Source organism: Tribolium castaneum, chromosome 10, assembly GCF_031307605.1.
Source record: "Tribolium castaneum strain GA2 chromosome 10, icTriCast1.1, whole genome shotgun sequence".
In the NCBI taxonomy this organism is placed as follows: Eukaryota; Metazoa; Arthropoda; class Insecta; order Coleoptera; family Tenebrionidae; genus Tribolium; species Tribolium castaneum.
Window position 1 is genome coordinate 8,659,370 of NC_087403.1, and position 27,040 is coordinate 8,686,409.

Consider the following 27,040-nt stretch of genomic DNA (forward strand, 5'->3'; position numbering starts at 1 on the left):
AAGTGTGTAATAGAAGTGATCAACAATCTCTGAAATAGCAAAGCAATGAATGCAATATATCAATAAATAGTTTGTGATAATGGATGTGCGGGTGCGAAAAGTGCAGTGAAATATTGGAAGTGCGTCTGGTGGTGGTTTTTACGATGTGTTGGTTGCGTAAAGCTCTTACGAGCACGTAAAAAGTGATAAACTGATGCTATTTTGACTTATTTCTATTAGAATACATGATGCCTACGATAGTCGGAGTTGCCGAATTTGTAAAAGAAACTAAGGATGATTACCATTCCCCAATTACTTCAACATTTGTGTCTAGAATGCCACAATTTAAAAATACCATTTCTCAATTGGAAGAGGTTCGTAAAATGATTACATCAATCAATAGGCACTTTCCCTTTTACTTGGAATACTTTTCATTACTTTAATTGAATATTAGAAGCATAAAATTCGTGTGACATAGATTTCGGCATTTCGCTGATTTGTAATTACCACAAAACTCGTCTTGGCCAACACTCAAAATGCTGTTTACTTATTTGTAACTTATATTTTTAGACTCGTTTAGTTCTGATACCCACAAGTGTTGATTTTTCCAAACACAGGATATCCCTGATATCACACTTCCACCAGGAAATTGTAATAAAAGCTAGCCACACAGTTTTTGCATCTTAATGTCGATTTGACCCAATTTAATAAACACCCCTTTGCCCACACAATTTGTTCGCAATTTGTGCAAGCATTTAACAAAAGACTCACAATTATTTAAATCATTTTCCCAGTGTCATTGTTATATTCATTGTACAACATTCCTTTACCTAATTTGCATACATTGTTGTTTGTACCTCCTTAAAAAAGACTAATTGCGAAAATAATTTCACACAAATATTAAAACGTCATTGGCTAAACTGACTGTCAACAACTATGATTTTGCGAGCAAACCCCGAATATTAAAGTTGTTATTTCTCCGTTTGTTGATTTTGAATGTGTAATTGTTTAAATAAACTTATTTTTCAAGTAAACTCAAGCCGAAGATAAAATATAGTATTGAAACCTGTCCGTCAGACAGCTTATCATTCGGTTGGTAAACAGTTAAAACGTCCTAAATTTAGATCTGCGAATTACATTTTGTGCTACTTGGCCAGTTGGGAGAAACATCATTCATTAAACCATCTGTTTTAATCCAGTTACGAAATTATCACACCCAGATGAATTTATTTAATCGAATTAAATGTCACGAACACATTGTTCTTTGTTATGTTTGGCCACTTTGTTTTTCATAAGTTAACAGTTGTTTCGGACAAAACCACCTGAAAATGATCATCAGAGCGCGAGCGTTCAGTTCGAGTTCGGTGCGTTTTTAATTTAAATTTTGCAGATTGTGACTAGCCAACTCCTAATTGTAATAACATGCAAAGAATATTTAAAATTTTGCATGGTATTTGTTTAAAAATTCCGTTCGGTAAGTCACGAACACTAGAATTCGTTATCTAAAGGAAAAGATAAATTTTCCGCAATTTGGCAGAACTGGTATTCGCTGTCTTACCATTCTTGTAAAACCTGTAACGTTGAAGAGAGAAAGTAACATTTTGGATTATCTTTGGCTAATAAGTCGTCTGTTATTAAAAATCGATTTTTATAATTGGCAATTTTGTTGCAAGTTTTTTACGATATTAGCTTCGTGCTGAATGCTTTATAAGGTCGAAATTTACTAGCACCGTAAATTTAAACTTAGTTTATGGCTTGTTTAGAATATTTGAGTCTTGTAGCTTTCCTGGTAAAATTTGCCAATCTAATTAATTGTCCTGGGAGTTATTACGTCGTGTCACAATGGTGGGTGTTTTGCAACTTTCTTGAAATTCTGTTTTTTACGGATGTGCCACATTTGTGCGAAGAAATCATATAGAACCTGTTTCTTTTTTTTTGGAGATTGGGAGTAATCTGTGCTTGGGTGTTAATTGTTTGGGTGTGTAAATATAATCAAGATAACCGACTTAACGAGCATTTCACAAATAGCCTAATTATTTAGTCCTGGGATGAAATACAAAACTATGCAACTCATCCAAAACTTTTCAACGATTCCACCGTGACTTCCGCTCTTTTATAAGATTATCACTGAGCGTAGCAGCTTCCGGTTGTCAATGCATTGATTCATTATGATTTTGGAAGCTTTGAAAAATGTTTGCCACAACAAGACATCACAAAACGTGAATCACTTCGCAAATATTCGTCGAGAGTAGTATTAGGTAAATAGGCGACTCGACTAACCTTTCAGACTTCTTCCTATTATTAATGGCCAATTCAACACATTCGATCCGGGGGCTTTCAGATTTGTTCTATTGTGTTCTGTTGATTCGCCAGGCGCAATTTGTTATCAACCGGAACTCAAGGATAAACAGTTTTCCTGTTGGCAATTGAATAAAACCAAAATAATTAGAGGGATGTTTCGGTGGCAATACAGGATAATTGGGCTTTGATTAAATTGACATTTAGTAATCCGGATGTTTATAAATTGTACAAACTTTGGTGTATGCAAATGCCAAGTCATGAATTAAAAATTTTGTAATAAATACTTGGCGAATGCTGATGGTGGTAATTTTCCTGCATATTTGCTTACTGAATATTCAAGTAAATCCGAAAAGAAATCTTGCCCTGGCTAGTTGGAGGAATTTGGTAATTCCGTTCTAATTAATTACTTTCCAGACGCTGGATTGCGATCGAGATGGGCTGACTAAAATGAGGAAAGCAATTAAGGCAATCCACACATCTGGAAACGGTAAGCGGAATGTTTATTTTCTCTGTACCAATATACCCTGTTATTAACAACAATATATTTTATTATCGTTCATCAACACATTTCTAAGTCCTTGTGCTGTCCTACAAATCGGTAGGTGTATCACACTAATCAGCTGTTTAATCACTACACTCATTCAGAAGAAACAGGTTTGTTAGAAATGCATAAATAACGAGACGGATTTTTTGTCAAGTCAATATCAACGTTTGCTGGCTTATAGTAAACATGCAATAAATTCGGTTTAATCGACCGACTGAACCCCGTCTCATTCGAGGGGTGTGTACGTGATCAACGCGAAATGATTATGTAAAACATAGGGAGACTGGATTCATCCGATTGTTTTGCAATTTTACCCTTCGAAAATAGTTTTCACCAGAACTCTTACAACTCATTTCGAATCCCTACGCGTGTTTGGCAGATCAAATTGCAAAATGGTAATCGTGGGTTCGTTCTAAATACTCGGAAGAACATAAATATAAATGAGCATTATTCAAGGTAGCTTACGTGTCTTCTTGTTATTATTTACAATCAGTGCGCTCACATTTATGTAAGTTTCGGATTGGAGACGAATTTTGTTTGTCGAAAACGTTCCACAAGGTTGATTTTAAATGCTATGTTAATTCCCGTAAACAAACACACCTATATCTAATTATACTTCGCATTCATCGCTGTGTGCTGGTGAATACCCTAATTACAATAATATGTCATTGTATGATCCCTAAACCGCCAATAAATTATTTGGTGCGACTTTTTTATCGATTTACTCTTGATTATGTTTATGATGTCATTAACCCAGCTACAGATGTCAAATATAGACCGGAAATTGTTCGTTGAAATCGTCACCCTTTAACAGGGATGGATTTTACCTTTGCAATCACGTAAATTGGAAATTGCGAACAGGATATTTTATTTAAAGTCAGAAGGTTGACAGCATTTCCGGCGAATAAAAAACAGTTAAATTGACTTGACAAATAATTTAATTTTCTAAGCTACTTAACTGTTTAAAAATGTTTCGATTTGACGAAGCTGATTATAATTTTCTTTTGTTGTTGCACGTGATCTGACTGTGCGAAACTTGCTTCTTTTTGGAAGATGCTAATATCTTATCAATATTAAACGATCGTTTAGTTTATCACGTAGCGAATTTTTGTTGCAGCACATGTCGAAAATGAATTTTCATTGAGTAAAGCTTTGGAAAAACTGGGGAGTAAGGATCGGGAGGATGTGATAGGAGAAGCTTTCGATAAGTTTTCGGTGGTAACAAATCAGTTGTCGCTTTTGAAGAAAACGTTAATGCAAAATTTGAATAACATCGTTATGTTTCCTTTGGATAATTTATTGAAGGGTGATTTGAGGGGCATAAAGGGGGATTTGAAACGGCCGTTCGATAAAGCATCGAAGGATTATGACAGCAAATATGCCAAAATAGAAAAAGAAAAGAAGCAACAAGCCAAAGAAGCGGGTCTAATTAGATCAGAAATTACAGCAGCAGAAATAGCCGACGAAATGGAAAAAGAACGGAGATTATTTCAGCTGCAAATGTGTGAAGTATGTTGTATATACAGGCTGATCTTTTAGGGCCTACATTTTAAACTCTTTAATTCTAATGTAGTTAAAGCTGAAAAACTTAGTGTAGCCGTTTTTTTATCATTTTGAGAAAGTCATACTAGTTTGAAAATTTTTCTTGTCTTTGAATTTTTGGTTGTGGGATACAAAAAATATTCACTTTAAAAAAATTACATATGTCAAAACTGTGACAGATAATAAGTGGCAAAAACTTAAGTAAATTTTAGATTAAGAATTCAGTGAATAAAAATGTGTGGTTACTATTTATGTAAATAAGAAACTCGAAAATGTGTTGAATAGCTTGAAAAAAGTAAAATAACTTTTTTTAGACCAAATTTTTGACGAAATTTTGCTTAAAAACAAATGAAATAGAGTTAAACCTGCAAAGTAGTATCAGTTTTTCTATTTTTGTGATTTTGTGTCTTGTCACTTTCTTACAAACTAGTTTTAGGTTCAAAACTGTACGTCTGACGTATCATTCAATTAATATCAGTTTTGATGGAATTGCTGATTTTTTCGCCAGTTTAACGCAATTTTTCGAGAGAAATATTAGCGTTATTACTCATAAAAGCAAAATTTACAATTTATTTCCCTGTCATAAAAATTTTGTGGATTGTTCTTCCATTTGGTTTGAATAAAATTTTGCGAATATTTCAGTTTGTTGCTGAAAAACATGCTAAACACTCAAAAAGGTAAAACTTATAAAATTTTTTGTTTGTTTTAGCGACATTTCGAAACTCATAAACAGAACATTTTCCACCAATGTTGTGGTTTTTTGAGTTATTTTGGCAAAATTTCACTAAAAAATGAGCCTAATCGAGAGAAGCTAACATCGACTTCTATGTATTTTATGCTTTTATAACGATTTATAACGAATTGTTGTAAAATAAATCAGTCTTGACATTAAACATCAATTTCAATCTAATTCGATGATTTATCCATTTTATCATCCAATTGTAGGTAAAGTTTTGGAAAAAAATAACATAGTCTTTTTCGCAACAAAACTCGAAGAAGGCTAAAATTACACATACTTTAGCGTAATTGTGTGACTTTTTTGTTTTTAACAAAAGCGAATTAATTGAGTCTGAAACACGTGCTCAAAATTACATAATTTTGGATCTCAGGAAGAAAACAAGATTTTAGCTCTAAAACGTGTTTAAATGCATAAGAAAGGCAGAAGTAACATTATTTTTGAACAAAATCAGCTTTTTTAATAAACTTTGTTTTTATCTCAACAACGTGTTTAAAAATCGAATAACACACAATTCTTACAACTTAATGAAATTTCAGTCTGTTTTTTACAAAATCTTTAGAGATAATTCGTTTATTAGCTGTAAACCATATCAAATTATTCGGAAAAGAAAATAAGGTTTTAATTCACAAAATTTTGTGATTTTTCAACATAATTTTGTTCAAAAACGAGTTAAGTCGAGTGAAACTCGAAACTTAGGCATGATCTTAAAAAAAAAACTTTCAAGCACTTTAAAGTGTGCGAAATATGCTTAAATAACGTGAATTTGAATCAAATTTAATGTTTTTCAGTCAGTGTAAGCGACGTAAGTAATCGAAAAAGTTTTGTTTTGACTTAAAAATGTGTGTTAAACTCTTGAAGAAGACAAAAACGTTTTTGTGCTTTAACAGCTGAGCTTATTTTAACGAAATTTTGCGAAATAAGGGAAATGTGTGGTTGCGATGAAAAACTTGACAAAATATAGGCCCTAAAAGAATTACCCTGTAGAAGATTTAACAGTCCTCTGATTGAATTCTTCTAGTATCTAATCAAATATAATGAAATTAAAACCAAGAAGGGTATTGATTTGCTCCAAAACTTAGTAGAATATTACCACGCTCAAATCAAGTAAGTTGCAATTTTCCATTCGACGTTTTCCTAATCACTTGTTGGCAGTTATTTTCAAGACGGATTAAAAACAATCCAACACTTTGGATTCTACGTAGCCGACCTTAGCGTAAAACTACAGAAAATCAAGCAAGTGCAAGATGACGAGAAAAGAAAATTGACGGATTTACGCAACTTAATTAAATCAACGCCAAGTATCGAAAAGGAAGTAAGTATTTTGGAATTGTTGAAGCAAATTTTAATTGTGTAGTAATCAGTTTGATTTTAATCTGCGCAAAATGATAAATTATTAGTATTTAATTAGTTTTTGAACTAGAAGTGATCGGTATAGTATAAAATTTACAGAGTAAAGAATGATATATAAATGATAAGTAAGACACGAACAGTATTTTATTAAAATTTGTTCAGTATGAGGTATATGAAAATATCGTATATTTACAGTATCTAATTTTCATGTGCACAGTAAAAATAATAAACGTTCACTTGACATTACATTTTAAAGTAAGGGTAGCTAGTGATAAGAAAATGAAACCTAAAATGTATTAAATTTTCTTGCAACTCGAATCGACTTGTTTTTTTATTTAATTTGAAAATTACTGAGATTTTTAATTTCAAAAATTAATGCTCTTTAATTTAAAAATAAATACACATTTTTTTCCTTTTGTCGTTAGATATTAATTTTAAACATATTTTTTAACATTTTCATAAGTAGAAGGTGTAATTAAAAAAATTAAGTAAGGGTAACTAGCGGCAAAGGGATGACACCTAAAGTGTAACTAATGTTAGTTTGAACTTTTGCTCGGAATATCGCTATCGACCTGTTTTTACTTAAAAATATTAGGTACATTTACTTCAAACAAAATGGCAAAGAATTAAAACTAAGTTATTTTCATTAAACGCTAAGTACACTTCCTAAGTAAAAATCGTAAATGGTAGGTGAAAGCAATAAATGTTAGGTCAAAATAGTAAGTGCTATGAAAAAATAATAATCGCAAGGTAAAAATTATAACCGCCATGTGAAAACAGTAAGGAGTTCTAAAGGTTATTTATATTAAAGAAAAAAATACAATGCAAATCTCTTTGTTTAATAAGAGGGGCAACTACACTTTTTACTTTCTCTTACTAAATACGACACTAGGTTTGTATATTCTTTAATCTCTTTAAGAAAACCTTTAAGTTTTTTTAACATATAAATTTTAATCCAATCTTCACTGATCAGTGATCACTGACACTGATTTTTTTAAGAAAAATTATAAATAAAATCGTTTTTTTATAATTGGATGTTGTCCTTAGGTTAAATAATTTCCTCATAGACCAGTTCTTATCTCGCCTTAAATATTTGTAATCAAGTTTTAAAGTTTCTATGGAAAAACCTAAGACTTGAAAAAATACAGTATCATAAATGAGTCATATACAAGACCTTTAATAAAATTTATCAAAAAATTACGTACCATTTTTTAATAAAAAAATAAAATGACCAAAATTTAGTTTTTTTTATGTTATTTTTAAATGACGTGGAGATCTTTTTAAATTTATATACAGGGTGATCCAGCCTAGCTTCCGTCTTCTGTAGCTCAGTTACTATTAAAGTTGGAGTTTTGATATTTTGTAGATGTTATTTATGCTCTAGGACACATTTCAGCAAAATATTTTTGACTATACAGAGTGTCTTAAAAAAGTATGACGTCATAATAATATTTTTCTAATGGCATGCTATTATTTTTTTGTGCCCATTATGATACTTTTTTAGCTTCTTAGATGTCCCTAAAGACTTGTTTAAATCGGTTTAGGAATTACTGTTGAAAAAAAAAAATAAAAACCAAAAATTCATCTTTTGTTTTAAAATTTTCTAAAAGTTAGAAGCGGTGGTTTTTTGATGACATTATTACTAGGTACGTGTCTAACAGACTTATTAATTGAGTTTGATTGATTTGAATTACTACAAGGTGTTTACAAGTTATTTTAAAACTTCAGAGCTTTTTATTTTGCTTATTTTAAATGACAACCCCTACTTATTTTTATATCATCCGATGTAGAATTAAAAAACAAATAATTTCTTATATTACAACTCTAACGTAAATCCTAATACATTTGGAGTTATTTGATAAAAACTTGACAATTTTAATGAATAAAAGGTGAGGATGGTTTCAACACCGTTCATTTTTATGTCAATCGATGCTGAATTAAAAAACAATTTTTTGTTATCACATCTCTATTGCAAATGCTAACACATTCGGAGTTATTTGCTAAAAACTCATTCTGTCAATGACAAATGACTTTAATGATTAAAAGTCGAACATGGTAACGTTTTTGGGAAATAGCTCCGAAAATGTTATGATTTGCATTGTGGTTGTAATAACAAAAAATTGCGTTTTTAACTTTGCATGGAATAATATAAAAATAACAGGGTTGAAGCCATTTTCGACTTTTATTCATTAAATTTGTTAATAAAATAGTTAAAAACAAGTTTTTTGTAGATAACTCCGAATGTGTTAGAATTTATTTTAGAGTTGTAATAAGAAAAAATGTTGTTTTAATTCTGCATCGAACGATATAAAAATACATACTTGCCATTGAAATAAACAAAATCAAATGCTCTAAATTTTAAAAAGTTTAGAAATAAATTGTAAACATACTGTAGTAATTCAAATCAAACTCCCTGATAAGTCTATTAAACCTTGTTTAACACTTACGTAATCATAACGCCGTCAAACAAGCACTGTTCCTACTTTTAATAATTTTCAAAACTAAAAGTGTAAAATATTTTTTTTTGGTTTTTATTTTGTTTAACAGTAATCCCTGAACCGCTTTGAATAAATTTTTAGGGAGGTGTAAGAAGCTAAAAAGGTATTATAAAAAGCACAAAAAATAATAGCATGCCATTCAAAAAATTTATTATGACGTCATATCTTTTTTGAGACACTCTGTATAATCAAAAAATATTTTCCTTAAATGTGTCCTAGACATCTACAAAATATCAAAACTCTAACTTTAATAATAACTGAGCTACAGAAGACGGAAACTGGGCTGGACCACTCTGTATGTATATGGTTTCTAAGGCCCTCAGAAAGTTATTTTTTTTCTGGCGATTTGAAGTGATTTTTTTTATTGAAAAATAAATGAATCGAGTTTTTGACTCGTTTAAACTCGCTTACAAATATTTAAAATGAAGCACAAACTAACCTTTGAGGGAATTATTCAACTACGAAAAAAACCCGATTAAACCATTTTGTTTATACTTTTCATAAAAATTCAATTTCAAATTTTGCGTTCACGCGCTTGTTGGAACTAGCATTTATAATATTTTACTTAGAAAATTGACTATTATTTACCTAGCAGTTTATTTATTTTTATAAGCATCTTTTTTAAATGAAAATCTTACTGTGCATTTATTAGTTTTACTGTGCAGTTAATATCTTTACTGCGCATTTATTATTTTTACTGTACATTTATTATTTTTACTGTGCATTGAATTTATACCGATTTTAATTCTGCCTAAAGGTGAGTTTACCGGCTGATAAAGGCGCTGCCGGTTACTCGTTACACCAGCTCCAAGGAGACAAACACCACGGTGTGACAAGAAGCGGCCACCTACTTAAAAAATCCGAAGGAAAAATGAGGCGAGTCTGGCAAAAAAGAAAATGTAGAGTGCAAGCCGAAGGTTATTTAGAAATCTGTCACGCTGATGAAAGTAAACCACCCACTAAAGTAAATTTGCTCACCTGCCAAATAAAAGTTGTGCCTGACGATAAACGCGGCTTTGATTTAATTTCATGTAAGCACGTTTTGCTTTAGGTTTCGTTTTGTGACGTTTGGTGGTTTTAGACAACCGGACGTATCATTTCCAAGCGGAAGACGAAGCGGATCAACACGCTTGGATGTCGGTTTTAATCAATTGTAAAGAAATGGCCCTAATGAAGGCTTTCGATAATAGCGGAAAAACGGGGAGTGATAAAGTCAACCATAGTTTAATTGAGTTGCAACAGGCGATAATACGGTATATACAGAAAATTCCGGGGAATGATCGCTGTTGTGATTGCAATTCGCAAAATGGTAGGAACAGGAGGGGAGTTGTTTAAGTTTGAGTCCATTTTTGGGTTTTAGATGCCACTTGGTTGTCGACCAATTTCGGTATTATTGTCTGTATCGAGTGCTCAGGTATTCACAGGGATTTGGGTGTACATATTTCCAGGATTCAGTCTTTGACTCTTGATAACGTTGGAACTAGTCAATTGGTCCTCGCTAGGTTTATGACAAATCATAGTTTTAATGATGTGATGGAAGCTCAGTTGTCACCTAATGAAAAACTCGAACCGTCCAGTTCTATGTACGTGTATGTTATTCTAATTTTGTTTTCTATATTTTTGATTTTAGGGAAGAAAGACTTAATTTTATTAGGGCGAAATACGTAGACAAACAATTCGCTGACAAAACGTGTGACAATGAAATCAAAAAACTTTACTATTTAGAAGAAGCGGTTAATAACGGAGATTTAGGTTTACTTCTACAGATGTTTGCCGAAAATGTTGATTTTGGTGCTACTTTGCCCTCCTCAAAGAACGGCGAAACGGCGTTACATCGAGCGATTCTGAACGAGAATGGAAGAACGTTACATATAGTTGATTTTCTCATTCAAAACATGTCCAGTTCAGCGATTGACAAAGCAACGAGTCCTCCCTCCGATTTAGAAAATTGTGGATCCAACACTGCTCTGCATTTATGTGCCATTTACGATAAAGTAGAATGTATGAAGCTTCTATTACGAAGTGGTGCTAACGCTAATGTTAAGAATTCACAAAACAAAACCCCGATGGATATTGCTCAGGAGTTGGGCCATCACACGTGTGAAGATCTGGTAAGAAGTTACAAACACGATTTAATCAAATTTAATTGTTCTTTTCCAGCTCATGAACACTGCAAATAGGCAAAAGAACTTCTTCGATAATATTAATATCGACTGGAATTTATCGCACGACGATGGTTCGACCGATTTTTCGGACGATGAAACAATAATAGAGGATAGGGTAGGAAAAATGACGAAAAAATATTCTCGTAATTTGTTTATTTTAGAATGGTTCCTTAACACCAGAAAAGAAAAACCGTTCACGCCCACCTAGTTATACAGGGGGCGATTCGCCAGTAACTTTAAGGTCACGATCGTCCACTTGTGACAGTTTACAGTTAGGAAGTAGTCCTAATAGTAACAGTAGGCAAATGCCACCACCACCACCCCCACAGGCTCGGAAACCTGGTACGTAAAGCGGTTTTATCAACTTGTGATTACAACTTCTTGTTCCTAGTTTCTTTTCTTTTACTATCACGTCACATTTTTTGTTTATTTATTAAAAAAAAATTACAAGGCATATATATTCTTTTTTGAAATGGCAAAATTATCGGATCAAATTATCATTTTTGTCAAAACGGTGGCAACTTTTTTTGTGGTACTCTGCATAATTTTTTCCACCTTTTGATAGATAACTTTCTTTTATTTTTAAACATGTTTTCGATAAAAAAGCTAGATGACAACAACTTTACTAATTTAACATGTCCAGCTTTTGTCCATATTTTAATCAAATTTGAATTGAACAAGCCAGTTTACTAAATGTTAATTTTATTGATTAATTAAATATTTATTATGTTTAGTTAAAAAAGCTTGTCACAAACTTTACACCAACGTTTTTATTTAAACTTTTTAAGAAAACGTCTTGTCTTGTAGCTTGTTGCACAATATTGAACCCGCTTCAATTTTGTTTATACTTGGAAAATCAAAATGTACTGTTCATAGACGTTAATGGAAAAACGAGACCTTCAAAACTTGGAAGGTTTTAAAGTTTCCTTCTGCACGTAAATGTTTAAATAACTGTAATAATTCCAATTATAAATCTAAATTGTAGGTTTTTATTTGATAAAGCCCTTCGATTTTTATTTTTATAATAAATTAAAATACATACTGATTAAAGCATCAAATTCATTTGCGCAAGAATCAACAGTGTTTAAGACGTGAAGATTTAAATAACTTTTTTGAATATGCTATTCCTATTGCTATTTCTACACTTTTACTAAATGTGTATTGGATTAGCATATTTTCATTTCATTTTTTTATAATCAATTTATTCTATTTTTATTTTTTATTTTCATTTTCTTATCAGAAACAGTTTTATATTAGACCAACTGTATTTTTTATTTCCCAAAATAAAGTTTTTTTTCGTGAGTTGGTTTTAGTGACTTTTTATAATATGAGCACCTAACAATTTCAAACATTTAGGATTACTTCTTGATCCCTGATCACTTATCATCACTGATCAGATTATACCGCTTTTAAGCGGCTTTTAAGTTGTAGCCACAATTTAAAATATTTTTTATAATATTAGTGATAATAATAGAAATTCTGTGGAACGAATTCATCGACTACCCAACTTAAAAAGAACTTAAAGAAAATGTAAACAAAATGAAAATGAAAATGTAGCATGCAATGATGAAAATCATAATTAACGGTTAACCACGTGATACTAAGAAATCTTTCTAGAGTGTACGACATTTATTAATCGAAACATTTAACTGGAATTTCTGTATTTTGTTCGAAACACTGGTATTATTTTTTGATTCCTTTACATATCGCAAAATAAGCTATGGTGATTTTCAAATCCCTCAATAAGATCATTACTTTTATTGTATTCTTTGTGTTGGTTTAGTTAATCTAACATTCCGGTCATTTAACTTTTGCGTTAAATTTTTTATTCGTGTTTTGCTATTCAAACTTAACTCCTTTAACAAAAATAGCTAAATAAATAAACAGAAAAGTAAAAAGATGAATATATGAAAATTGCACTCTACTAAAACTAAAAATAAGAAAAACCGCTTAACAAAAAGAACAGAAAATTTTACAAAAAAATTACAAAAAACAAAATAAATAATTTAAAAATTAGAAAAAACTAATGATAGTTTATGCAATAAGTTTGTTTTTTAAATCATATTTTTCAAATTTTTGTGTAAAGAAAAAATTATTCGTCAGTTCATTTAAAAAATCTCTCAATTATTTTTAACTTTAACAATATATCGTAAAATGCCAGATAATTGTGAGCAACAATGGTGGTCTCATCAATGTGCCAAGAAAAAAATTTAATATCTATTTTATCTATTCATCTATCTTTATTCATTTCTATTTTTGAAATTTTTGAAGTGCCGGAAAACACTGATTTGTAAATTATGTAAATATTCATGCCTTCGCAGATGATACGCAGCTATATTATCATCGTGATCCCAATGATGAGAACGAGCTTACAATTTCATTACTTAAGATCTAAATGAAATGTTTGTCGATTTGTATTTCCACAAAAAACACAAATATAAACTCTAAAATTAACCTCAAAATTGGTAATACTATACAAATAGGTGTCCCCAATAACGTAAAAAATCTTGTATAATTATAACGGTCTTATATTGGCTTACAAATATTTTGAATTTTAATCTTCAAAAAAAAAATGCGAATCATTAGTGCTTTTCAAAACTATTGTTTTTTATTTATTATTCATGTTTAGATTATTAAATTATCAAATATCATTTACAAAAAATACAAAATTGCACAATTTTTAGTGAAAATAAATTATTTACATAAAAAAATAGTTTTGTTTTAGTTTGATTAATACTGTTGTTTGTCGCTCCGGAAGTGCAAAAAGCCGAGATTGAAGAAAAATTCCGGTCGTTGGTGACGTCACTTCAATGTTCATGACGCTGCCGGGATTGGTCCGGATATTGGTGCCGGGAATTTAGACACAGCCAATATACTATTACTTTTTGTCAGTGTTTATCTATAAAATGTTCGTTACTACTTGACTCCGTGAACTATTTTGTTCTGGGAAAAGTTGCCATCAAGTTTCTGTGCGTAATGTTATGATCTCTTGTTTCCCAAGTTTAACAGCAATGTTTGAAAGATCTCTCTTACATATAAAGTTATACAATAGCCGTCATTTGCTTAAGGAAAAACTTACGGTGAACAATTTTCGCAATAAAATAAAAGGATTTTTTTCTAATCTCTAGTTTTTGCTTTTTGTTATTTCCTTCTCGTTTTTTGTTATATGTTCATTTTTCTATTTATTTACTTGTTAGTTTGTTAAGGGGTTAAGATCGAATAGAAATTGCTAATTCGAATAAATTCTGTGCCGTCTGCCGGCGTTAAGCTTAATAATTACGAGTGTGCTAAAACAATGTACTAATGTGTCGGTTTCTGACGATGTATGCTAACCTCCTTGAAGAGTTTTTAGTCCATTCGAGTTTAAAGAAGAGAGTGGCGCCTCTTCCACCGCCCCCAAATTCAATGCAGTTACAATACGGAACATTACCTAGTAGCCATAGTCGAACACCATCCGATCCTATAGCAGCAGGCTACCATACCTTAAGTCATACCCATAAGCGTTCACCGAGCAGTGATTCAAGCTCAGGTAGATCTGTGATACCTATAGGTGAGTTATGGTGTTTCACTTGTCTTTTTTTCGTATTCGAAACCGCTTTTAGGAAATAAACTAGTCATATCTTCAGATTGTAAGAGCTCTGATAAATTGGGGATAGTTCGAAGGCCACAAAATCCTCCTCCACCAGCTCCAAACCCTTCGAATCGTCTTTCAAACGGTCGTTCAACGGAAAGCATTTCTTCGATGGCATCTGATGTTGATGTCCCAGGACATAATCCCGTACCACCACCAAGAAGGGTGAGTGAAAAATTTTCGAATAGTTTCGTAGTTGTACATGTGCATTGTCAGAATGAAGTATGAACTAACGTTGTGATTTGTGAGTAAATTTTTTGAGCCTGATCGGTTTACAGAGGAGGTACAAGTTACATTTGGAAAGTTGTGCTGAAGAGAATGATGTTTCTATCCCGGTAAACAGTGTGTTTGGTTTTGCTTGCGCATGCGCAAAGTAACATTTGCGCAGTGTGTTTTGTTTGTTCTAACGTTGTTTTATTTTGTCTTGTTCGTTTATTGTACAGGGTGGTGCATTTTCTATGTCTGAAACTAAACCACTGACACATTCTCGAGCTCGTTTTTTGACATTTTAGCGAAATCTTTTTGCACTTTACGACAAAACTGTTCAATAAAATCTTCGAATTGGGGTAAAAATGGCGTTATTTGTGCCTTTTTGGAGTACTGGAACACAGTAAAACACTGTTTTTTTTTTTGGCGAAATTTTGTCAGAACAAAATGAAAAATCGCTTTAGCGTTTTAGCATGTCCTAGCCAGAAATCAAATTTAATCGAAAATAATGTAAAAAATGGTGTTATTTTTGCTTTCTTTCTTTGCTCAAGCTTACTAACCTAAGTTGAAAATTTCAATATTTTTTTCCTTTTTCTTTTTCCTTGTTTAACCAGAAACGCGATTTTTTTGAGAAATAAATAGGAAAACTGATTTTTTTCTATGTTAGATGTGAATTTCTTTAAGGAGGCAAATCACACATACATACATATTTGAGTGGAAATATTGAATAATATTGAACATTTGCAATTGGAAAGTTGCATCTTTCCAGACTCAGAACACTTGCAAGGTGCGAATATTTCTCACCGATTTTTCGCAAAATTTTTCAAAAATCAGCCAAAGGATCATTGAAAAAATCACTAAATTGGATTTTGCTTTTTCGGATATTTTTGGCCCGTTTTCCGTCGAAAACGCATTTTAGTGACATGTTAAAAAATCAGTAAACGGAATCGAAAATGCACGTTTCAAAACGCATTTGTTTATTTAAAATTTCGCCAAAAATTACCCAAATCACCGAATTCAGTTGGCGTTGTATTTGAAAAGTTTTTCGTTTAAAAACACATGTATTTTGAAAAATTTCAGTAAAAATATAGGAAAAATTTCCGAAATAAAGTTACGTGATTTTTTTAATAGACATTTTCAAAAGGCTTATTTTTTTCTGATCTGAAAAACATACATTACAACTCCATTATATTATATACAGGTGATTTTTGAAAACGGCAGGTGTCGAATTTTTATTTACGGCTCGAAATTGATGCGTTTAAAATTTTTATAAATGTCATAGTACTATATATTTATCTTGGGCTATATTCAATTTTCATATTTTAAATTAAAACCTATATTTTTCTTTCCATATTATTCCATATTAAAATTAATAAAATGTAGTTGTACGGTATCACATAATAGAAAATATATTGCCAATTTTTTTTTTAAATATACTTTCAACATACCTGATATATGATTAAAATTATTCATTATAAAGAAATAATTTACTTGTAACAAGATTATTGTTTATTGACATTAGGCACCTAGGTTTTATTATATTTTTTTAAATTAAATATTTTTTTAATAAGAATTTTTTAAATTCGCCTGTACATAAAAATTCTAACAGCACCTGCCGTTTTTAAAAAATCACCTTTTTTACGCTTTTGAAAAAAATATATTTAATGTTTGAAAGTACATAATTGGCTATGGGAAAACTAAAAAACAAAACAAAAATTTTGTGAACGGTTATTAAAGTAAAAAATATGAAATTATAAAAATATGCTACTTATGTTAAAATTATTATTATTTTCGTTAGATCACAATTTTTTTATAATTTAGGATTTTTTTGTTGATAAAATTTTATTGCCAAGCAAGATTTTTCTTTTTCCGACATTTTATGTTGGAAAAGAATCTAACAATGCTTGGATCATTAAAGTATACAAATACTTGTTATTGTTTAAAAGTAGCGAATTACAAAATGAAAAATGAAGCTTTTCAAAAATGTTACAGCCGCCGATGATTTTCGTTTAAAAAAAATGTAACAAAATATAAAATACAATAAAAAATACAAAAAATAACTCAAGAATGTTTAAAGTTTTGGATATACACAATGCGCCACCTGTACAGACAGGTACTACTATTCGTATTATTGTAGGCATCAGACTCTCCTCCTCATAGAGTATCATCTAGTCCAATCTCTACAGGATCTCTTTGCTCTCCACGCTCAATAATCACTGGAAGATTACCTTACACACCAAACGGAAGCAATGGGTTGCGAAGGTGTAGAGCTTTATACAACTGCAGTGCAGATAACGATGACGAATTATCGTTTAGTGAAGGAGAAATTATAATTGTTATAAATGAACACACAGATGATGAGAATTGGATGGAAGGAATGGTCGAGAATGAACCTGAGAGAAAGGGAATGTTCCCTGTAAGTTTTGTTCATAGATTACCCGACTAGTAGTTTTTTTAACGTTGAAAAATCTGTTGAGTATTATTAAAATTTAAAGATTTTTATCTATCGGTTCAAAAACTATTTGAAGCCATATTCGTCACGTAGAAAATGACTATAAATTTTCTGCCATACTTTCTGTATTTATTTTTTTATCGTGAAATTCGTATTTATTTAGCGACATACATGGTTCAGTGTATATATAATTTATAATTGTTGTGAGCCTGGAGATGTTTTGTTCCTCAGATTATTAAATTTGACTGATGTACCTATTTGTCGCTTGTTTACATTACATAATATAAAAGCATGTTTGTGTATATAAAGTCATATTTTTCTAGAAAAATTAATTTATACAAGTGATCGCCTGTTAGATTCTCAAACCAAAGAAAAGTCTATCGTTCTTATGCAGATGTAGTATTTATAGCTATGATTATATAATTGCCAGTGTACATAATATAAGATAAGTGTATTTTAGGTAAATGAAATATTTATTTCGCACAATAATCTGGAATGATTTATTTGTATCACTTATTAGGAACATATCGAAATTTATTTACAGTATTGTTTGGGCACAAACATGCTATTAAACCGATTTAATGGCTTTTGATGTACGTAATATATTTCCTGTAACTAATATAATTAGCCAGAATGTATTGTAGATACGTCGAGTTTTATTAAATACTCAGTATACAGTCATTGATTGTTCAAACAAATGCGCCAAGTCTTCTTCTGATTGTTCCCGTGGTGCCATCTTGGTAATGCGATTCTGAAAAACGTAATAATTTATTCATAACAATGTCATTTTTGTTTGTAATAGTAACATGTAAACATAACCTAGGATAAGACTTCATAGGTTAAGCAACCAGTGTTCACCAGAAGACTACATGTCTCAATAAAACATTAGATTATTTGTGGTTTAATTAAACTCATTTTTCCGAAGCATCATCCACTGCCACAATACTTGTACATAAATTACATTTAATTTTGTTCGATTTTAAAGAAGAAATAATTTCTTTAGAGGAGACCGAAAAAGCATCAAGTTAATTAAGTCTACCACTAAGTAATTCTTTTTTTTTAATGTTTTAGCATATTTTCTAGCAGAAACCTAATACTTCGCAAAATTTTATTAAAAATAAGCCATAAAATCATTAAAATAGGCCGGAAATGGTATTATTTTTCTAGTGTTTAACACATTTTTTAGTAATTTTTTGACAGCTTTCGCCAATACTGCCTGATCCAAATTTAGTGAGTTTGAATGTAAATTTTGTATGCCATAGGTTTATTTGATTTGCTTCACTCGATTTAGCTAGTGTTTGAGCGAAATTTCTACAAAAATAAGCCGGAAAACTTAAAGTTGGTCGAAAACTGTGTTATCTTTATTATGTTCTTAGTTTCTTGTGAGAGACGGAGAAAAATCACTAACTGTAGTAAATTAAAAGATTGTTTTTCTTTTTCGAATGTTTTGATTTGGCTAGTAAAGCAATTATCTAAGTTGTAAGGATTCTGCGTTTTTTGAATTCTTAAACACGTTTTTGAGATAAAAACGAAACTTTTTTAATGTCACCAAAAGAAGATGAAAACTTCATTATTTCAACCAGTTTTTCACCCGAGGTTCATTTATTATACAAGATGAGTCTAGAAGAACACATTTTGTTCAAAAGTAATGTTATCATTTCTGCCTCTTTTGCATTTAGACACATTTTAGACCTAATTTCTTAGTTTTCTTCCCGAGATTTGGCTAGAAAAGGCCGAAATTTCACAAATTTAATTTCAAAATTATGAAAATTATGTTAAAAACATGTTATTTTAGCCTTATTCGATTCTTCTTGAGGTAAAGACTTTTTTTCGAAAATTTTACCTAAAATTGGATTTAAAAAATCACCAAATTTAGATCTAAATTGATGTTATCTTAACTTTTTTAGCCTTTTTGAACGCGAGAATGATTTATTGTAAAGAACTGGTTAGAAGACAGCTACAAAACACAAAATAAATGGAAATTTTGGCAAATAAGCTGAAAAAACATATTTGGTTGAAAATCATGTTCTGCTTTCGAACTAAAATTTCGAAATGTCGCTAAAACGAACCGAAAAATCAACAAACTAAGTCGAAAATTTCATAACTTTTGCCCTTTTTTAGTGTTTAGCATGTTTTTCAGCCAGAAATAAAGGAAATATTCGAAAAATTTTATCCAAATTAAACCGAAGAAGAATCAAAAAAATATTATTAGACCGAAATAAATTGTAATTTTTGCTTTTTTGACATATTAAGTTTTTCTCTCGGAAAATTTCCCTTAAACTGATAGAAAAATCACCAATTTAATCGAAGATATTTATTTAATGGTATTTCAGTAACTTTTGTAAGTTTTTCAAAATGAAACTTTTGAATTGTTGCCTTTTTGAATGTTTGCACGTGTTTTTTTTTGGTTTGAAACGGAACTAAAAACGCAAAATTTTATTCAAACTAAACCGAAAATTGGTTTCTCTCGATTTCGTTTGTTTTTGAGTCAAATTTTGGTCTAAAAAGCAATTATTTTCTATTTTTTTAAGTCTTGAAACACGCGTTTGGGTTTCTTACTTAAATAAACGGACCTGAAAATCACCTATTTCAATCAAAACTCAAAAATGTCATTTATTAACATAATTATTTCGCAAAAAGTGTGTCAAGGATAATTTAATTAATCTTCTTCATTAATTGAAATATTCTAAACATATTTTTAAAATATTGCGGTATGTATACAGGTGTCCCAATATAACAAAAACACCAAAGTTATGTTTTTTCAAATGGAATACCCTAAATTTTATTGCCTTTTGAACGCACCTTTTAATGCTAATGATTTTGATTTAAAGTTGTCTTGGTCGATTCTGCTTAGTTTTTGAAATAATTTGATTTTTCTTGCAAAAACACGTTTTATTTTAAAAAATATTAGAAAGTAAGACTTTTACCACTTTAAAGAAAAAAGTTCAAACTTAAATCTATTACAATTGTTTAGCAAATAGCAATTAGGAACGTAGAGAAATTAAGAATTATTAGTTGAAAATTTCACTTTTCGACTACTGAAATAATAGTTAATAATTTTTTTAATGTTTAATTAATGTTAAATATCTTTTGAGTAATTAGTAAAAGACACTTAACTGTTAATGTTTATAGGGAGACAATTTAAAGGTCTTTTAGATGCAAGAATAAAAAATTGGGTGTTCCATTTTAAATTTTTAAGTTACTCAACTTGCAACAAACCTCTTTATTTTTTTATCTTCTCGATTCCAGTAAGCTGAAAAAATATATCCTTTAAGTTTGAACTTTCTTCTTTAAAGTGGTGAAAGATTCCTAAGATTTTTGGTTTTTGTTTAATATATTTTTTTAAAAGAGTGCTTATCTTAAAAACATCAGTGTTAAAAGCTACATTCAAAAATGCAAAAAATATAGGTTGTTCCATTAAAAAACACTTATGTTTGTATTTTAGCTCATTTTTGAAATAGCCTGTATACTTAAAAATAATTTTAGGTGAGTCAGGCAGGGGGTTAGTATCTACGGCTTTCTTAAAATATAAGATTAATTTTCTAGCATTTAAAGGTCAATAATGGACTTTTTTACATCGCTGAGACACCCTGTATATAGAATAATCAATTAAGTTTGAATTTTGTTTTACCTCTCTTGAAAATTGTTTTATTTGTCATTTGAGAAAAAGTGTCGTTTTTTTTCATTTTGAGTGACTGTACACGCAATACCGATATTGTGGCAAGACTCCTCGGTTTTTTCCTACCTGTGGAAGAGTTCCTTTGACTAGTTGGGGGATATCATCTTTGACGAATCCTAGAGCCGACAAACCATTTTCAATCTTGATCACATTCATGTATTCTCTCATAGTTTCAGAAAGGATTTTCCCAGCATCGGCTTTTTTGGCATTGCGAACGTCGGTCCCAAGCACTTCAGCTGCCTCCAAATGTCTCTCTGGGCACGCAGGCGCGGTAAATTGGAACACAGCGGGTGCACTCATGACCACACTCAACCCATGAGGAATGATAGCATGGTCGTCACTGAAACACAAATCGGCATTTTTGCTTATTTGTCTCCAGAAAACCATACTCGTAATCCTTGGGTTTGAAAGTCCGGACGTTCCCAGATATGGGATACGACAACCCGTGACAAAGGTGCACCCCTGCGTTGCCAAACCCAACACCTGCCATAGTGGACGCTAAATGCATCGCAGACCTTGCCTCAAGATCGTCGGGTTGATACACAGCCCTTTTGAAATATTTCTTGATAATATTAAGGGCGTAGCGCGCCCATACATCTGATATGGGATTCTGGCCTTGATAAGTCGGCCTTAAGGCCGGGTTTGACGGACAAGGTTTCCTCTCATTGTAGGGAATAGCAGTGAAAGACTCCAAAGCATGACAGAACACGTCAAAGCCGCTGTATGCCGCCACTTTTTCCGGAAGCGATAACGTGTGAAGCGGATCAATTAGACCCAAAGTGGGCCTTAAAGCCTTGTGGGAAATTCCGGTTTTTGCGTGGAGCGGCTTGTAGTCGAAAATGCTAACCCCGGTGGTCTCGCTCCCGGTCCCTGAAGTGGTTGGAACTGTAAGAAATCAGGTCAGGTCAGATATATTTTGAAAATTTAAGGGACCCGGGGCACAAAACGGTTATCAAATTAGTGGTTTTAACTAAATTGTTGGGAAAGCACCTAATAGTGCCCTAGTAGCAGAATTTTACTGAGTTGTCTTTCGGTTATATAATCGCAATACACAAATTTAACCATTGGTTATGTTAGACCCAGCCTATATAACGGTTATCTAACCATGGTTATGTTTAGCGTATATAACCAGGGTTATATTACGGTTAGGTAACCGTTATGTTTCATAAGCAATATGGCCCATTTAATTTACACTTAATTGAAAAATGAAAAAGCTTGCCTAAATGTATTTTAATTTTGACCACTAGGAGAATGAATTTGTCAAAACCAAAAATTTTTTTTACAAGAATAAATGTTTTCTCACTTTCTACCTGCCGACTGCTGAGAAAACAATGAACAAAACAGTGAAAAAAAAATAATTCTTTAGTTCTTGATAACTGTAATTTGTTTACAGTGTGACAAACTCTTGTTCTGTGGAGGAAAAATTAACACAAAAACACTGGCGAAATATCCGACTATTTTTCTGCATGCCAACAAATCATGCAAAACCAGCTGGAAATCCTATTGGAAATCTTCAACAAGTAACCAACAAAAACACTGGACAATATTTATTGTGCACTTGTGATAAAAGCACCAATTTATTTAATTTGAGTTTTTTTTATTATATTATAGGCAAAAGTTATACAAGAAAAATAGTATAAGAATGTTTATATAAAGTTAGATCACGAAACATAACCGGAATATAAGCGAGATATAAGGGCTGTTATTTAACCACAATATAACCACGCGTATATAATGGTTAGCTAACGAAAAATAACCGCAGTATAAGCGAAATCTAAGGGAAAATATGTAACCGAAATATAACCACGCGTAGATAAAGGTTAGATAACGACGTATTTAGCTGTAAAAAGAAATTGTCAATTTTTGGCTCTTCGTTATTTAACGAAGTCGCAACAGATAAATGCGAGCGTATGACACATCGATTTGTTACATTAAATAATTCTCGAAAATGTGTAAAAATAATAATAGCGACTACAATATAAAAGACACCAGAAATCGTCAAAAACGAATCTTAAAATGACTGAGGTGAAAAATGAGTTTTGCTGGGTTTCTAGAGGGAGGTTACTAGACAAACGTCTATTAAAATACTGTTATTACGTTATTCAAGTCTAAAATATTAAAATTTAAAACACCGTTTAATTATTTTTTATATGTAATTCATAAAACATAAGCAACTTTTCTTTCTAGTTTTGTTTCTGCCGCTTTCCGCTTTTAAGTACAAGAAGGCACAAACTTCTTGATTGACATGTGTTTAACATGTTTGATTAACAAGTTTTGTAGTTCTTGTTCGTAGAACAATATTTCAAACATTGATTTGGATTTATTTGACAAACTAGCAATTGCCCGCGGCTGCGCACGCATGCACGCAACTATTTTGAAACGCAGAACAACAAAGCAAAACTTAGTAACAAAAAGTAAGTGCACATGAACTTTAAAACCGTAACCCTCGGCAACCAGAATTTTGCTTGTTTTTATAATTGCAAACAAACTCTCATTTCCTATTTAGTTTCTTTGTGGTTATAATTTCCAAAAATCCTTAAACACATGTTTCTTAATTTTTTACCGACAGCCCAAATTTCAATTTTCATGGATATAACTTTAAAAATGAAGGATTTTCATTCATTTGGTACCCAATTTAACTCCCTTAGGGGGTGGCTTCCTAAAACTCCTTTCTTAGTGGATGTCTACCTTATGAAAATTTCATATGTACTACGTATATGTAATACAAAGATTGATAACAATGATAACGCAATATTGTCAAATCGGGCATTTTCTGTTATTCTTTAAATTGCGAATTCGCTGTTATCACGAAGGATGGCAAGAATCGGCATTAATTAATAGCTTACTGGCAATTAGTGGTTTCAGCGGCTTTTCGATCGGTTTGGCTTTCCCAATGGGTGCGTTAACATAGTCCAAGAACTCGGCATCCGGGTTACACGCATATAAGTTGGCTGCTTTGGCTGTGTCGATGACTGAGCCCCCACCTACAGCAATAAACGCATCAAAATTGCTGCTTTTTGCAAAGTTAGCTGCATGGAGGAGGCTTTCTTCGGTTGGTTCGACTCTGACTTGGTCGTAGACTTGGAACTGGACGTTGTTTTTTGTTAGCGAGTCGAGAGTGGCTTGCACTGGAGGCAGTTTTGCGAGTTTGGGGTCGGTTACAACGCAGACGTTTTTGGCTCTCATGTTGACTATGTCCATGCCAACTTCTTGGGTCACACCTGGGCCGTAACGAACGGTGGAGGAACTCATCTTTTAAAGAGAAATGGGCAATAATCAGTGTTGTTAAAACTAATTTTTTGAAAATGTAACGATTTCAAAAATTTGTGAAAATAGTTACTGGAATATTTTGAAAAATTAAAAGGCCCGGGAAAGCGCTCACTCTGATGAATGATCAGTATTTAATTTTTGCGCAGTAAAAAATTTTAAAATACTTGACGTTTAAATAAAACATGCATTTAATTTGTACAGAGGAGAAATTGCAATGGGCGCTCAAATTTAGACAACACAACTTGCATCCGCTTATTAATTTGTAAATTGTGGTTAGAAGGTCGCTTTTAATTAAATAATTTCGATTCATGCTTTCTTAACAAGGATAAAGGATATTTACTTCGAAAGCGTATTCCTTGGAGGGTAGGGCATTAGGTACAGTGCTGGAATGCACTAATCCAACATTGGAATGGGCCGGACATTTACACCTAAAATGTTCCGTGTTTTATCTCATAGATAAATAAAGTTGGGTACTACTTACGAATTAGATGTTACGAGCTGGAGGAGGTTTAAGACGTTCTTACGGGATGCCATCTTTAACGATTCTGAACCTTTCGCGGATCAGACAACTATGAACAGGAATCGCTTTCGTTTGTGGTTGATAAACAAGTCCAAAGGTTTCTCCAATTCTTACTAAAACTCATATCATTGTCATCGTTCTGGTCGCGCTTTAATATGTGCATGAAACAGCTATTTTTATGTAAACAAAAACATTTAATTACATTAGAAGTAGGTGACTTCTAAAGATTTTAATTTTAAACACAACCTACTTAATGAAATTATTTTTGAAATGGCATCACTTGCCTTTACACCCGAAGTCGGTATCAAGTTTGTTGTTTTAAATAGAGAGCTATGTTTTTATAGGGTTTTTGGAGTTATTTCAAGAAGGGTTATCAATTTTTTCTATAAATCCAAATTTCCGAAATATTTTATTTGCACTCTTCTCTTGATAGGTTTACACTTTTTTGTAAAAAAAATCTTTTGGAAGTTAACTAACCCCAAATTGTTTGCAGAACATTACCCATGACTCAATTTTGAATTAGTAGTATTTTTTAGCTCAATTAAAATTTTGCATGATTAAACTGCCAATAAACAATTCGCTCCTAGTGCTATGAATAAACTCAATGACGTGACATTGCACATGCTGCTATTTCGAGTCACCAAAGGCATTATCATTATTGCCTTAAATTGTTTTGAGTGGAATTATCTAATTTATTTATAAGTTGCAAATTGTACCCGAGAAGATTTCTCCTTTATGAAATAAACATTTTTCTAATCATATCGCACCGGCAACAAAACTCTATTTACCAACAATTTGCTTATCTGTTTAACACTTTGCCATAAAATATAAATTTAATTGAAAAACGAAACCATGGCGCCGATTTTTTTTTCTATGCATGTAGGTGACAAATGAACGCATTAAAATTTAATTTAAGAAACATTACTCGCGTAATTTTAAATATTTGCATGAAAGGCCTTCGTTTTATCGATTTAATCGCTGCATTAAAAGGAAGCTATGAATACAATTTTTTTTCATCTACGTGATCTTCGAATCTACATGCGAATCACAAACTTGTGGTTTAGTGAAGAGGGTAACGTCACTGTATACTAATTAGCCAAAAATGTGACGGATGACGACAATTAGTGATAAGACTCAGGTATTTAATTGTTCTAAAGTCGCTAATATCATGTTATTGCTTGGTCACTATTCATTTTTCAACAGTTAAAAAACGCATAAAAATTAAATGGTGGTCATGAAACGTGTCCTTAAGCATTTTCCCAGTTTAGATAATTGTCAAAGAAAATTTTTAGTACTTAAAAATTTGTCAGGGCCCGAAAAATTGAAATATTTGTATGAATTTAATAATTTTTTAAACAATAATTCTTACTAAAAGTAAAACATATTGCACACGTCTGTACCAAAGAAACTAATATCGTAATATCTTCCAAAAAACAAAAAAAAGTTACAATTAAAATAACCCAAAATATACTAGGACATTAAATTTTTTTTAATTGTCAGTTTATAGTGCTATCAGATGTCTAGTTCCAACTTTTGATACTAACACCTAGAAAACTAAGTGCAAAGATGTCAAAGTTTGATGAATAGTATCGATCAAAACAAAGGCCAGATAATGTTTTCTCGGAGATATTTATTTAATATAAACTGAAGGTTCAATTACCTCTCAAATTTTTAAATACCTACCTTAAATCATTTCTGAACCCTCACTTTCAAAATATACGGATCTTTTTGTTTTAAAAAATATTCGACTAATTTGAAAATTGTTTTTAAATTGATGCTTCGATCGTGAAAAGTTACCTAAAGAGGCAACTACTCCAACAACAAAAGTAAATAAGATAATACCTGATTGTGAGTGATTAGTGATAAACTGATAAAACATTTCTAGTCGCGTAATGTTTTGATCAACTCTTGCTTTAATTACGGTTTTCATGAATGACAATGAGAACGGAGTCTGGAGATATTCCCTGACCCGTCCTTGACTTTTGCTATTAAATAGTTATTGTGATTACTGATTACATTAGAGCAAAATTTGTCGCTGAAACTTTTCTATCGACTAATAAAACCCTCAAGAATTATTATATTTGCCCCTGTGGGTAAAATAAAAAGAGATTAAGGTTGTCGTCTTCGTGACCCGCCTATGAATAGGCAAACTGTTAGACGTCA

At 31.5% G+C, this 27,040-nt stretch overlaps 2 protein-coding genes across 8 annotated transcripts; one reads left to right on the forward strand and one right to left on the reverse strand.

The window, feature by feature from the left end:
- On the forward strand, positions 1-18,303 carry Asap (ArfGAP with SH3 domain, ankyrin repeat and PH domain). Of its 6 annotated transcripts, none has more exons than XM_015977952.2 (15): positions 2-353; positions 2,695-2,767; positions 3,942-4,333; positions 6,124-6,209; positions 6,258-6,417; positions 9,711-9,984; positions 10,035-10,262; positions 10,314-10,536; positions 10,584-11,064; positions 11,114-11,233; positions 11,280-11,460; positions 14,462-14,668; positions 14,721-14,914; positions 15,028-15,084; positions 17,094-18,303. In XM_015977952.2, exons 1-15 carry the CDS (start codon positions 225-227, stop codon positions 17,400-17,402), a joined length of 3,114 nt encoding a protein of 1,037 aa, XP_015833438.2. In that variant the 5' UTR covers positions 2-224; the 3' UTR covers positions 17,403-18,303. The 6 variants fall into 6 exon arrangements, with proteins under 6 accessions (XP_015833458.2, XP_015833438.2, XP_015833444.2 ...); XM_015977958.2 differs by having other exon boundaries at positions 14,733-14,914; XM_015977959.2 differs by having other exon boundaries at positions 14,745-14,914.
- On the reverse strand, positions 18,045-26,687 carry T3dh (Type III alcohol dehydrogenase). 2 transcript variants are annotated; one of them, XM_963143.4, is made up of 7 exons: positions 26,561-26,687; positions 24,839-24,990; positions 24,698-24,785; positions 23,934-24,339; positions 21,477-21,972; positions 21,154-21,427; positions 18,045-18,159 (listed from the first exon to the last, which is right to left on the reverse strand). In XM_963143.4, exons 2-7 carry the CDS (start codon positions 24,889-24,891, stop codon positions 18,076-18,078), a joined length of 1,401 nt encoding a protein of 466 aa, XP_968236.1. In that variant the 5' UTR covers positions 24,892-24,990; positions 26,561-26,687; the 3' UTR covers positions 18,045-18,075. The 2 variants fall into 2 exon arrangements, with proteins under 2 accessions (XP_968236.1, XP_064215547.1); XM_064359477.1 differs by lacking the exons at positions 24,698-24,785; positions 26,561-26,687 and having other exon boundaries at positions 24,839-25,022.
- Between the last annotated feature and the right edge of the window lie 353 nt (positions 26,688-27,040).